The sequence below is a fragment of the Notolabrus celidotus genome, chromosome 9, assembly GCF_009762535.1.
Source record: "Notolabrus celidotus isolate fNotCel1 chromosome 9, fNotCel1.pri, whole genome shotgun sequence".
In the NCBI taxonomy this organism is placed as follows: domain Eukaryota; kingdom Metazoa; phylum Chordata; class Actinopteri; order Labriformes; family Labridae; genus Notolabrus; species Notolabrus celidotus.
The window spans coordinates 27,632,382-27,645,043 of NC_048280.1; the positions used below are offsets into that span (position 1 = coordinate 27,632,382).

The 12,662-nt window shown below is 40.6% G+C and overlaps 1 protein-coding gene across 3 annotated transcripts in view; it reads left to right on the forward strand.

Annotated features, from left to right (window-relative positions):
* Positions 1-12,662, forward strand: part of dock5 (dedicator of cytokinesis 5) — a 38,776-nt gene that overhangs the window by 10,119 nt on the left and 15,995 nt on the right. For 2 of the 3 annotated variants that reach the window (XM_034691829.1, XM_034691830.1), the window contains exons 2-23: positions 310-393; positions 629-669; positions 752-807; positions 1,071-1,167; positions 1,312-1,460; positions 1,601-1,736; positions 2,222-2,379; positions 3,279-3,360; positions 3,960-4,089; positions 4,730-4,802; positions 7,419-7,561; positions 7,724-7,849; positions 7,986-8,110; positions 9,250-9,348; positions 9,579-9,651; positions 9,743-9,846; positions 10,085-10,265; positions 10,591-10,688; positions 10,779-10,868; positions 12,040-12,140; positions 12,284-12,418; positions 12,510-12,621. In XM_034691829.1, coding sequence (XP_034547720.1) covers positions 310-393; positions 629-669; positions 752-807; positions 1,071-1,167; positions 1,312-1,460; positions 1,601-1,736; positions 2,222-2,379; positions 3,279-3,360; positions 3,960-4,089; positions 4,730-4,802; positions 7,419-7,561; positions 7,724-7,849; positions 7,986-8,110; positions 9,250-9,348; positions 9,579-9,651; positions 9,743-9,846; positions 10,085-10,265; positions 10,591-10,688; positions 10,779-10,868; positions 12,040-12,140; positions 12,284-12,418; positions 12,510-12,621 — 2,393 coding nt within the window. The remainder of the gene's footprint in view (positions 1-309; positions 394-628; positions 670-751; positions 808-1,070; positions 1,168-1,311; positions 1,461-1,600; positions 1,737-2,221; positions 2,380-3,278; positions 3,361-3,959; positions 4,090-4,729; positions 4,803-7,418; positions 7,562-7,723; positions 7,850-7,985; positions 8,111-9,249; positions 9,349-9,578; positions 9,652-9,742; positions 9,847-10,084; positions 10,266-10,590; positions 10,689-10,778; positions 10,869-12,039; positions 12,141-12,283; positions 12,419-12,509; positions 12,622-12,662) is intronic. The other variant, XM_034691831.1, reaches the window with a different exon arrangement.

The following is a 12,662-nucleotide window of genomic DNA, read 5'->3' on the forward strand; positions in this document are numbered from 1 at the left end:
TAAATCAAAGACCAAGCTCTTAAATGTTTGCGAGTCCGAGTTCTAAGATGTGGGTGGTGATTTGGTTTCCTTTTTCTGGGAGAAAGGGAGATTCTCTGATCCAGAGCTTTCTTAAAAACAGGCCTGCTCCTGTGTGCAAAGAGTGATTTGAAAAGGGATTTAGGTTTTTTTTCTTTTAATCCACTGGACCTAGTGGAGGGAGAAAACTCGTCAGTTAAACTATCTGCAGAAATCTTCTCTTTGTTGACAGCCTTCAGTGAATTTTGTGTGTGCATCTCCTAATGAGACGTCCCCTGCTCTATCTTTCAGCAATCTACAATTATGATCCGAGTGGAGAGCAGGAGCTGTGTCTACAGGTGGGGGACACGGTGCACATACTTGAGAAATTGGAAGGTGAGCTTGAACACACAACAAGCCCCAACACATCTCTCTCTCCGTTCTCCAAAGCAAGCTGGCACAGGCACTTAAGTGAAACTCTGAACTGAGCTGCACTCAATAAGCTATGCATAATCATGTAAATGAGTCTCCCACATTGTCCTCCTTACAGGCTGGACTGTCATCAGTCCTGTCTCGTCCACTGCCTCTCCATCTGTGTAACATGTTTCCCTCTTCATTTGTGTTTCCTCAGGCTGGTACAGGGGCTACACGCTTCGCAAGAAATCACAGAAGGTAGGGGCATCATCAGCATTTTGTTTTCCTCTAACTAATGCAATGATGTATATATGCTAATAGGACCTTATTGCTTCCTCAGGGCATTTTCCCAGCATCCTACATCCACTTAAAGGAGGCTACAGTTGAGGGAACAGGGTGAGAGCACATATCAGTAAACATAACATTATGATGATTGCCCATTCTGCTTTTGGTGTTCCAATAACATTTTCCAATAGCTTATCAGTGCGTTTGTAATTAGCATAAGTGAGGATTCAGTAGTGCTTGGCTGTTCAGGGAAACCATCCAAATATTCATCATGTATAAAATTGCTCTTGAGTCTTTTTTAAATGATGTGACATGACCACTGAGTGATTGGCCGCTTTTCCAATATCTTATTATTGTCTTCTTGTGGCTGGTAGCCAGCAGGAAATAATTATTCCAGCAGATTTACCCCTGGTGCAGGAGCTCGGGGCGACTCTGAGGGAATGGGCGCAGATATGGCACAAGCTCTTCGTGGTATGTATGGACTGTGTCTGTCTTATCAGCCTCTCTGTCTGGAGTACACACACTACTGTCCTCTCTGATTCACAACGCTTTGACGTATTTTTAAAGTGCTTCGCTACTCCAAAAGATTTGTTGTAAGGAGTGTTTATCTGACAGGCAAACAAGACAACCCAGTTCAGGAGTGTTCAGCAGATGGCCTACAGTCTCATCGAGTATCGATCTCAGATAGTGTCAGGAACACTGCCTAAGGATGACCTTGTGGAGCTCAGAAAGAAAGTCACGGCAAAGATTGATTACGGGAACCGGTACGATCCCTTCTGCTTTATTGTGCAATAATTCCTCTTGTGACATGGAAGCTGTTGTAAAGTTTTATTTGCGTGAGTCACGGCTGTAAGATTGTCTCTGTAAACTCAAGTGATGCTCTTTGATCCTCTGTGCCACCCAGGATTCTGGGCCTCGACCTGGTGGTGCGAGATGAAGCAGGAAACACACTGGACCCAGACTACACCAGTACGGTCAGTCTGTTCCGGGCACATGAGACGGCTTCTCGCAGCGTTGATGACAGGATACAAGAAGAGAAGGCATGATTTACATTTTTCATCCTTTATTCACATTTTTTGCCTTATTGTTTGGGGCGTAATGATTTTTGTGATTGATACAGCAATTAAATGATTAATGATGTAATATCAAATTTTTCATTAAAATATTTTCAAAAGATTAATAATAGAAATTTAATTTATATGCCTTCATTTTTCAAGTAATTGTACTTGTTACTGATCGTATTAAATAAGCCTATGATATCATCTGATATAGATTGTTGTCTTATTGAATAAATCATTGTGTCATTGCAGAATTTGAAATATTTCATTAACTGAATTGTGGTCCAGAGTTTATTTATAATTTTAAAAAATAGTCTTTGGACAGCAATTTAATAACTGAAGTGTCATTATAACAAGTTTAAACAAGCTTCGTCATCATATGCTGTTATTAATATTACATTATATCATATCATAAAAAATCTCTGTGTCTATAATATGCATTGACTGGGGGTCTTGCTTGTCTTCAGACGAGGCTTCAAAATCTGGAAATGAGGCGTCAGACCCTGTTCAACGCTGTTCACACCTACAGTCTGCTCATGAACCTGAAGAACTTTGTGTGTAGAATCGGAGAGGATGCTGAGCTACTCATGTCACTGTACGACCCCGACCAGTCAGAGTTCATTAGGTACACTCCTCACGTTTCTTTTATTTCAAACATGAAGCATCAAGCTGAGGTTATTTGTCAGTTTAGGTTAATAAAACAGGACGAGTTTATTGGTGAAGGTCATTGTTTTGGTAGCTTCTTTTGCATTTTTCATTAGTTCTGCATTTTCAAACCCTTTGAAGAGTTGAAGGTGCAGAATAACATTTTTGAACCCAGAAAGTAGGAAGTAATGGGTTTCAGAAGTCAGAATGTTTGAAATGAGAAAGGTCTCAATGGACTCTTTGACACTGTGGTGAAAAACTTGCAAACAAATTTGAAAACATCCCTGAAACCAGACTTGGTTTGCCAAGAAATAAAAAAGCCCTTACCATCTTTAGTGTCTGCGACAGGGCTGTAACGCTGCTCCACCATCATCACGCCTCTGGACTGTCATTTTGATCCTGGGTGCGTGATTTTGTTACAATGCGTTACGGTTACGGTGATGCAGAAGCATGAGAGGAAAACAAACAGCAGGCGCTCCCCATACACACACTCAGAAATTCACACACACACATACATGCAGCTGTTTCACCCTGCCTGCTCCGCCAGCTCACATTGATCTCATCACGCCTCTGTAATACCTTCGTTACTAGCTTTGATGTCAGCACAGGGGTGGGATGACGTGGTCCCACCACTACACCTCTGAGACATTCAAACTGAAGGATAGACGTTACAGCGGCGTAAAGATTGTTACTAATAATATGAAATGGGTTTTAAAAGAGACAGTGCAGAGTCTCAGATTCAGATAGCTTTATTTATCCCAAAGGGCATTTCAGTTCAATCAGTCTACAGAGTTTTCAAATTAGTGACTGTTACATGTTTTTCTGAAGCCATTTAGACAATTCAACATCTAACTGTGATTTTCATTCAAATTCTTGCAGCGAGAACTTCCTGGTGCGCTGGGACAGTAAGGGGATGCCTAAAGAAATTGAAAAGCTCAACAACTTGCCAGCACTATTCACGGTAAGTGAATCCCAACCCTCCAGCTGTATTCCCAGTGCTTCGGGTTTGAACAATCCAAACGCTGCCTGAGATCTGTGACAAAAGAGACAATTTGGTCCTGGATCGCTCCTAATTTACTGAAAGTTTCACTGAATGGCTCACATTCACAGCATATCTTTGAAAATTTGAATACATTTTCCTCCATTAATTTCCTGCTGTTTATGCTAATAATGCAGACAGCAGTTCTTTGGAGACAGATCCGTGTGCTCACCTGCATGTGACCTGCATGTGTGCCATGAGGAGTTTGTGGTCCAGAGTTTATCCAACCTCTTTCATCAAGGCAAAGAGCTGATTTTATTGTTTTTATTTTATCCGTAAAGCACAAACAACTCCTTTGATTACCAAACATACAGAAAAGTAAACAAATAAAGAAGCTCAGAAGATCACATGATTGAAGGTTTTACTGCAGTGCTTTCATCCTGTATTCATTATAAGGTTTGAGTCCTGGCCATTTGCATGCACACAATAACTTGCTTGTGATTTGTACAGCCCACTCTCTATTGTGTAAAAGCACCTGATTAGTCAGTATTTCCTAATAATAATGTATTTGTGTTGTCCAGGACCTGAGCAGCAGTGACCTGATGAGGCAGCGACTTTTCCTGGTGTGTCAGATCATCAGAGTGGGCAGCATGGAGCTCAAAGAGGGAAAGAAACACACAGGAGGACTGAGGAGACCTTTTGGTGTGGCTGGTAAGCAGCTTTCTAAAACTTTCCTAATATTTGTAATATTTGTTTTGAATCCATCAAGAAGAATGCCACTCCTTTGTGGGTGCACGAAATAGTTCCGTCGAGGTGTAAAAATGAAGGATCCATGTGCTGAATGAAATGGGAACACCTGCTTCCTGACCTAGAAAATGCCTCTATCCCGGCTTGGCAAAGGAGCCAGTGGAAATTGGTTTAGCACTCGTCTTTTTGTTTTGGCCAGATGATTAGTGGATTTGATGAGAAATGCCTTCCTCTGCGGTTCCAGCAAATGGACTGAAACCAGAGACAGAAAGAAATAACATTATTCTTAGCCAGGAGAAAGAAAAACACTTTAGAGAAAGGGCTGGGTGGAATGAACATTTCAGAGGCATTTGCAAGCTGGAGATCAAGAACCCTCAATCTGTTTTAGTTGGCTGCCTGTCTGCTGTTCCAGGCAACAGGTGAGCAAGATCCAGCTTCCCGCTCAGCTTCTGTTTTAAAAGTAGGAAATGCATTTTGCACAGTTATAGTCAGTAAATGAACTTTATGAACAATCAAAACGGAGGAAAAAATTTGCATCAGGGAAATAAGTGTACCCTTGCTGACAGTCTGCTGCCTCTCATTGAAGTTTCCTTTGTTTTTGCAGTGATGGACGTTACAGATATCGCTCATGGAAAAACAGATGACGAGGACAAACAGCATTTCATTCCTTTTCAGCAGTGAGTAAATCGTTTTTCACACTTCTACATAGTTAACACGCTTAACCTTGTTTTACAGCATCGCACAATTCAGCACAAATAATGGAAATAGTCTGAATAAGACTGGAGTTATATTTGCTTACTGTGTTCCATCAAGTCTGTTTCAACTGTGCAGCTCAATCTTTGCTATGTTGCATTTCAAGGACAAAAACAAAAATCTCTTTTCAATCCGAAGTGTTAGCTCCACACAAAGGCAGGCTTCAAGGCCACGTTTTCACAGCACCTGCAAGATCGGCGGATGAGGCAATGACGCGTTTATAGAGATCCTAGATGGAGGTGCACCAAAAATATCTTGACTGATTTTCCACATCTAAACCAACATTTTCTGAGGTTTAACCTCCATTTGTCTGCTCTTACAGTGTCACAGTTTACAGAGTCTTGTTGAGGAGGCACAGACAAACATTTTTGTAGGGTTGTATCGTTAACACTAAACAATTGGAGGATTTTTAAAAATAAAAAAAATTACTGACAGTTTTTTGTATTTCTTTTCTGGAAGGCTATATGATAATCCAGATTTAAGCTTAGTTTATGTTTCCACAATAGTGAATGTCTCATTAAAAGTGAAGAAAAGCTTCCAGGACGTGTGATTTCCAGCTCCTTCGAAAATGCTTCTTCCCGTGGAAGCTGTTAAGCTTTCAGGTCTTGAAAATGCATTTATATTTCATTAATGCTCAGGGATTTAGTTGCCTCTGGTAATAATGAACTGGACAATTACAAATTAATCACAAGAAGGTCAAACTAAATTGATTTATTCATGAACAATAAAAACGTATACACTGCTTATCTAAGAAGAAATAACAGCAGAGAACTTATTATCTCATCAAAGTTTTTTTAAAAGTTGCTGAAGTGTGTTCACTCAATCACTGAACTACCTCTGAATACATCAAGTGCAATCAGCACATCAATCTGTACACTGTGAATACTTTTTCTAGCAAAAGGCTGTCAAAACTTTGGAATCATTAATCATCCTAATCCATACTAACCAATGCTGACAGATAGCTAAGATAAAGCATAACTAAAGACATTTTTTTTTTGTATTTTCTTTTTTGGACTCAAGATAACTGGACATTAGTCATCAATGCCCAAATTAAATCTCACTGAAGCATCCTTACAGGAACAGTTAAGACAAATACAAAACACAACTCTAATGCCGCATGGCAGCGTTATTACTTGTATGTATTGCGACAGTTTGGCACAAATCAAGAACTATTACAGAAATGCTCAGGCCTGGCCATATATCTGCTTGTGGACTCGAGAGGAGGCTGCCTTTAAGTGTTGTCCATTACAGAGGAAACCAATTCATTGACTATCTGTTGATGGGAAGAGCCTCTTTGTGCTTCCCAGAACTGACTTTAAATATATGAACAGGAAAGCTAAGTCTGTGTGGGACGAATATGAAGAGTGAGAAACCTTTGGTATCCTGGTACTTTAATCCTTTGTCAAGGTCAACGCTAAGCAGGGTCTGATTTGAATCTTATTAAGTTTGAATGATGAGCTTACCTGGTAGCTCCATCAAATAGTTGAATCAAAGTATTGAACTTTAGAGCAGCTGAATGGGATAACTTCTGCAAAAAAAAAGCAAGTTAAGGAAAAGGGACACTGAAACTGACAATCTTGAGTTTGTTATTGTACTTTCTCTCTGGTAAGTTAAGGGTGCTGAAATAATCTTTTGAAATGCTGAATTCTTGTGTTTATAAATACTTAAAAGCATTTAGGTAGCGTTTCTGCACTTGGCTCCATTTTGTGGCACCATTTCTTTTCCCCTCGGTTGGGTGTGGTTTTTAGAGTGGGATGTGTGCACTCAGTCCCTGTTCATGAAACTTTTTTAGCCCGGTGAAACCTTCATGCACATGTCTTCCTTCTGTGTGAATGACTTTTCCCTCCAATACTCAGAAAGTGGGCTAGCAAAGAACTACATGTGGCATTAAAACATCTGGGTAGGACCTGTAAGCCAAATTAGAAATCACAATAGAAGACACTTCAGCATAAAAATGTTTTGTTATTGAATTCAAATATTAAGAATGATCTCCATTAAGAATCCCTTATTTATTTAGTCACCACAAAATAATGCTGTTCCTGTCGGCCTCAGCTTTAATGTGTTTAAATGCATACTAACAAATTTTAGCATGCAAACGTGCTAAATTTAGACAATGGTTAAATCCTTCTGTAGCAACAGTATGTTGGCGTGCTGACATGCATTTAGCTCAAAATACAGCCTCATTGTGAAGTTAGCACGCCTGCAGACTGGATCAATTTAAGATGCCGTCTTTTGTGCAGTGCCTTAAATTCAGTATGAAAGCAACAAGGATTCTATACTCTTATGAGAACATGAATGTGGATTTGAGGATTGCATTGTTTGAGAAAAGTATCCTTGAATAGTACTAGCACTTTATGGTACCTGTCTCTGTAGAAGCCACTTGAGGTAAGTGGGGTGTTTGGAGGGATAATGGTGCATCTTGTCAAGAGATCCAGAACACCACACTCTGCCTCTGCAGCTCCTCTGTCCATTTGTTTGTCACCTGTCAGAGATGCTGGCAGCTGATTTTTCTTAGACTCACTCTGATGCTTCTCTCCCAGGATAGCTATGGAAACCTACATCCGTCAGAGGCAGCTCATCATGTCTCCCCTCATCCCTTCTAGAGTCATCGGAGAGAATGAGCCGCTCACCGCTGTCTTCAACAAAGTGATTGCCACGCGGGAGGTCAATCACAAAGGCCAGGGTAAAATGAAGTGCGCGCAGACACTGTGTTCCCCTGTGATTTCCCAGGGTCACTCCAAATTGAACCTTTTGTTTTTAGGGGAATAAATGAAGTGTGAGGGGTCTTCGAGGTGTGTGCTTTTGGTGTCTGGCTCATTGAATTTCTTTACATGTCTGCTGGCAGGGCTGTTTGTGACCCTGAAGCTTCTCCCGGGGGACCTGGCCCAGGTGAGGAAGGACTACCCCCACTTTGTGGACCGCAGCACGGCTATCGTCAGGAAAATGGGCTTTCCAGAAATCATCCTCCCAGGTGGATTGAAGTCTTTGTTGCTAGGCTTTGCTCTACATATGCCATGGTCATGTTCATTTTAATTGCTTACAAAGCCGTGAGGAGGGTGCATAAATTCTTGGCACATCCACCTGATCCTCTGTTGTCCTTTCTTCAGGAAACATCAGGAACGATATTTACGTAACCTTGCTGCAGGGAGAGTTTGACCGCGGTAAAAAGAAGACCCCCAAAAACGTAGAGGTTATACTGAGTGTGCACGACGATGAAGGCAATCCTATGGAGGTAAAGGAGACTTTTGGCTGTAACAGTGGTGTTAATTTTTCATAATTGAGTTTCTATGAATAATTTGCTCCCATCTTCTTATAATTAATTTGTATTCTGTTGTTAATATTTTACTTTTCAGCTGGGTGGTCTGTCCACGAGTTTGGCTCTTTTGAATTTAATGCAGGCATTCACGGCCCCCAGAGTATTAACCCTCATGACTTCAGTGATCCTCTGACTGTTCCTTTAGTTTTTCTGTGATACTCATAAATCTCACCAACTATCAGATAAGATACAGAACATTTAAGATACGCCTTAATGTCCCTCTGAGAATAACTCGTGTTAAGACTTTTTTCTCCCACCAATCTTTTAACCTTTTGTTCTGCTCTCTGGTTTATGGCAGCATACCTGCGAAACTAAGGAAACTCCCCAAGCCTCACTTGCATATAATATTAAGTCTGACTATCACAACATTGCATGCTTGCATTGCATAAACTCATTTTTTGGTAAATGTGTGCACGTTTCATCATTAGGTTGTTAGCATGTTAACATAAGCAGTACAGCCTCAACCAGCTGACTGCATACTCTAAATTTTTCTCTATCAAATATATGTAATCAACTATTCTAGTACTGTCAAGCTTTGTTGTAATGGGGTCATCCTGAGCTACAAGGATTATATCTTCACTGGCATTTGAAGAGATTGGTAAGGGCTATCTTTGAAGTTCAAATCTAAAGGAACAAAGAGAGATGAGTTTTTCTAATGCAGTTTGAATATTAAGAATGTGCTCAGCCTGGTAGTGGGTACCTCAGTGTCTGAAGTAAAGAAAAAAATAGTTGTACCTGTAAATCTGAGGGCGTAGTTTGAAGGAGAACATTAACAGTCTGCATTTGGGCAAAGGTATTGACAGAGGAAAGCATGTATTAGTAATCTGATCTGCTTAAGAGTAACATTGTTGAGAACATGCACGCATTTTAAAGGTCTCCTTGATGCATCGCACACAGAGTTTTACTCTAGTAAGGAGTAAAGTGGGAACCTAGATGTGCTCCTGTAGGAAGTTTGGCACTTTTTCATCAGAGTTAACTGCAAGCACATAAATAAGCAAAGATGTATTGTTCCCGTTATATCTTCCTCAAATGATCTTCTTCCTTTGTTTCCGTAGAAAGCAATATTTCCTGGGGCCGGTTATGATGGCATCACAGAGTACAAGTCTGTCATCTACTACCAGGTGAAGCAGCCGTGCTGGAATGAAACAGTCAAGGTAAGCTTAATGTCAACAGCCGTATGTGGAGCTCCGTGCCTCTCATGAGAGATATATCCCATATTCTTTGATTAATGTTTCAAATGGATTTACTTAAGCTCAATACAATGAAGTAATCTTCTATGCGTGTTCTATTCACACAAATGTCCGGCCTGATAGCATCCCTTCCACATGTGTTATCGTAAATTCAGTCTGCTTAATTCCCTTTACTTTTCTGTCCTTCCTGCAAGGTGACAATTCCAATTGAGGACGTTTGCCGCTGTCACCTGAGGGTGATGTTTCGACACAGATCTTCCCAGGACTGTGAGTGACGGTGCCTTATTTGTATGACAAACACCAGCACGTAATCCTGCTTCCGTGTTAAATGCAGCTTACACTCCTTTGTATCCTTCAGCTCGGGACAAATCAGAGAAGCCGTTCGGTATGGCCTTCGTTCGACTCATGAGAGCAGACCGAACCACACTGAAAGACGGCAGACATGAACTGATTGTCTATAAGGTACTGTAGCAGGTTGTGGCTTTGTATTTATATGTTCTATGTAATTCAATTTAGCACACTTGTCTTTGAAATGAGCAGGAGATAGTTTTTATCTAATAACACCAAAGCAGGTGTCTTGAATAGCTGACTGTGGGTAGATGGATTATTCATGAACCTCACCTCAATCAATAGATATGAAATTAGATCTCTGCGGATCAATATGCTTCATGATGCATTCTCTATTTTTTGAATTCCTTAGGTCGACGTGAAAAAGGCAGAGGATGCAAAGGTTTATCTCACCTTGCCAGCAACCTGGGCTGAAGTCGAGGAAAAGGAAAAGCAAACAGGGAAGCAGTTTCACCATTCAGGAGTGATTCCTGTGACTAAAGATAGCTTCCAGATCGCCACGCTTACCTGCTCCACTAAACTCACTCAGAACGGTACTGTGGGGCAACGTTTCTATTTTTCAAATCCTTTCCTCAGAGATTGTTAAAAGAAAACCTCTCTAAAGTCATCTCAGGGGAAATGCAGCAGCTGATTGAGGTGCAGTGCCACCATCACTTCCTCCCCTCAGATTACCTTAAAATATTAAATTGAGCCAATCTGTTCTGCTAATATTTAGCTGATGTGTTGATGTTGATTGATGTAGATGTAATTAGGTTTGTAGTGAAATGTTAGGCTTTTAACACAATGAAAGCTCCTGGTGTTGGAACAGAGGAGGTGTTGCTCCTGCCTCATGTATCCTTATGTGTAAATATTTTTCAGTGGATTTACTTGGCCTGCTGAACTGGAGGTCTAACCCTGAAGCCCTGGACCAGAATCTGCAGAGACTGATGGAGGTGGAGGGAGGGGAAATTGTAAAGGTGAGGGTTCTTTTTCTTTTGCTACACATTTAAATTTTGTTATGTGGTTTTGAATGCCCCCTTTATGACATGTCTCTGTTTTATGCACAGTTTCTCCAGGACACTCTCGACGCCCTGTTTAGCATCATGATGGAGACCTCAGAGAAGGAAACCTATGATACCCTGGTGTTCAATGCTTTGGTTAGTCATTCTTGGGTCATTTCAAATTAACCTTTTTTGGTTAGGAAGGTTCCTAACTGGGCAAAATGATCCAGTAACGTATGAGTGTCTGCCATGATAAGAGCTGTTAGAATTCTCTGCAATTTAGAGTCTAAATGATAAAAGAAGGAGCTTCATTATTTCCTTTATTGACTCCTTTAGTGTAGTATACTCAGGAACATCCTTGACGAACAGAAACAACATTCAGAGACTCATAATTCTTGGCACCAACAGTATTATTAATTATTAGTAGTATGATTTCATTCAACTTATGATTCATGTGGATGAATTTGAGAGGAGAGGATGGTGAGCTGAGTGATATTCTCAACAGACCAAACAGTTCACCTCAGAGTTTGAAGCTTGTATTACTTCTTATTTAACACCAACCACCAATGACTCAATGTGTCATTACTTTGTTTTATACAACTTAGTGCATTTGATTTCTAGTGTTTTGATGATATTAATGATACTTAAAGATAACATTTTGACAGAACAGCCAATTAAAGCTTGTATTACAGATAACATTGAAGCAGAGGACTTCACTGTGTAAATGCACACGTGTTATGGCTTAAAAATAAGCTCTCCTCACACACCTCTACAATGGCCTCTTTTGTGTTGCAAGTTCTCAAAAACATGTTACTTTTCAAAAGAGACATGCAACATTCACACCCACATTCCACTGTGACTGGCCAGGTGTGCCGAGGTGAGAAACTCAGCATACTTTCTGTCACTGGCATTCTTTCTTTTCATTTATTACACTGCTTTTCACTTCACTCTTTGTGTGAACAACCAATAACAACAGCATGAACGCCTGACAGGAGAGGATTGTAAACACACCTCTGCTGAAGACATATATAGATACCACCTATAAATGAAGATGATTAAATTCAGTGCAGGAATGGTGTCTGCTGCAGCTTGATAACAAAAAATAGTATCATAGTATTTAAAGAATGTAAATATACTGACTTGTTATGCTAAAAAAAGGAAGTTCGAAAATGGTACCAAAACTAGGGTTCAATTTCAGGAGCGTGAAAGGATCATAAACTTAAAGCATCGATATGAATAAAGTTTGGAATCATTAAGAGGCACACTATATATGCTTTCCTAACTTTGACAAGATTTTAATTTTGCTTCTGTGCCTTTTTTTAACCAGGTATTTATAATCACACTTATTGGCGACATCAAATTCCAGCACTTCAACCCGGTCCTGGAAACTTACATCAACAAGCACTTCAGTGCCACTTTGGCTTACATGTGAGTCCCTGTTCTGTGTTTACCTACTTTGATTGCTTACGCCCCTTCAAACATTCTATTTTTAGTGCTTCTTTTGCTCGTCTTCTCCACCCACGCCCAAATTACCATCAGTCCTTGAACGCCTGACTCATTCACTTTCTCAGGAAGCTAACCCGGGTCCTTAACTACTACGTGGGCCATGCTGAGGAGCCCGCCCTGACTGAGAGGCTCTACGCAGCGCTCAAAGCTCTGAAATACCTGTTCAGGTTTATTGTACAGTCTCGAGTCCTCTATCTCAGGTATAAGGGGCACTACCACACGAGAATATGCTTTTCACTCTCATATTTAAAGATGAATACTTGTGATGCCATGTGTGGCCTTCCCTCTCAGATTCTACGGGAACAGTGAGGATGGGGACGCTTTCTTCAACTCCATTCGCACCCTTTTCTTGTCTTTCAACACGCTCATGGACAGACCGCTGGATGAGGGGGTGAAGATAAAGGTAAGCTGAAGAGTGGTTCATACTTTGAGTAGCTTTATCTG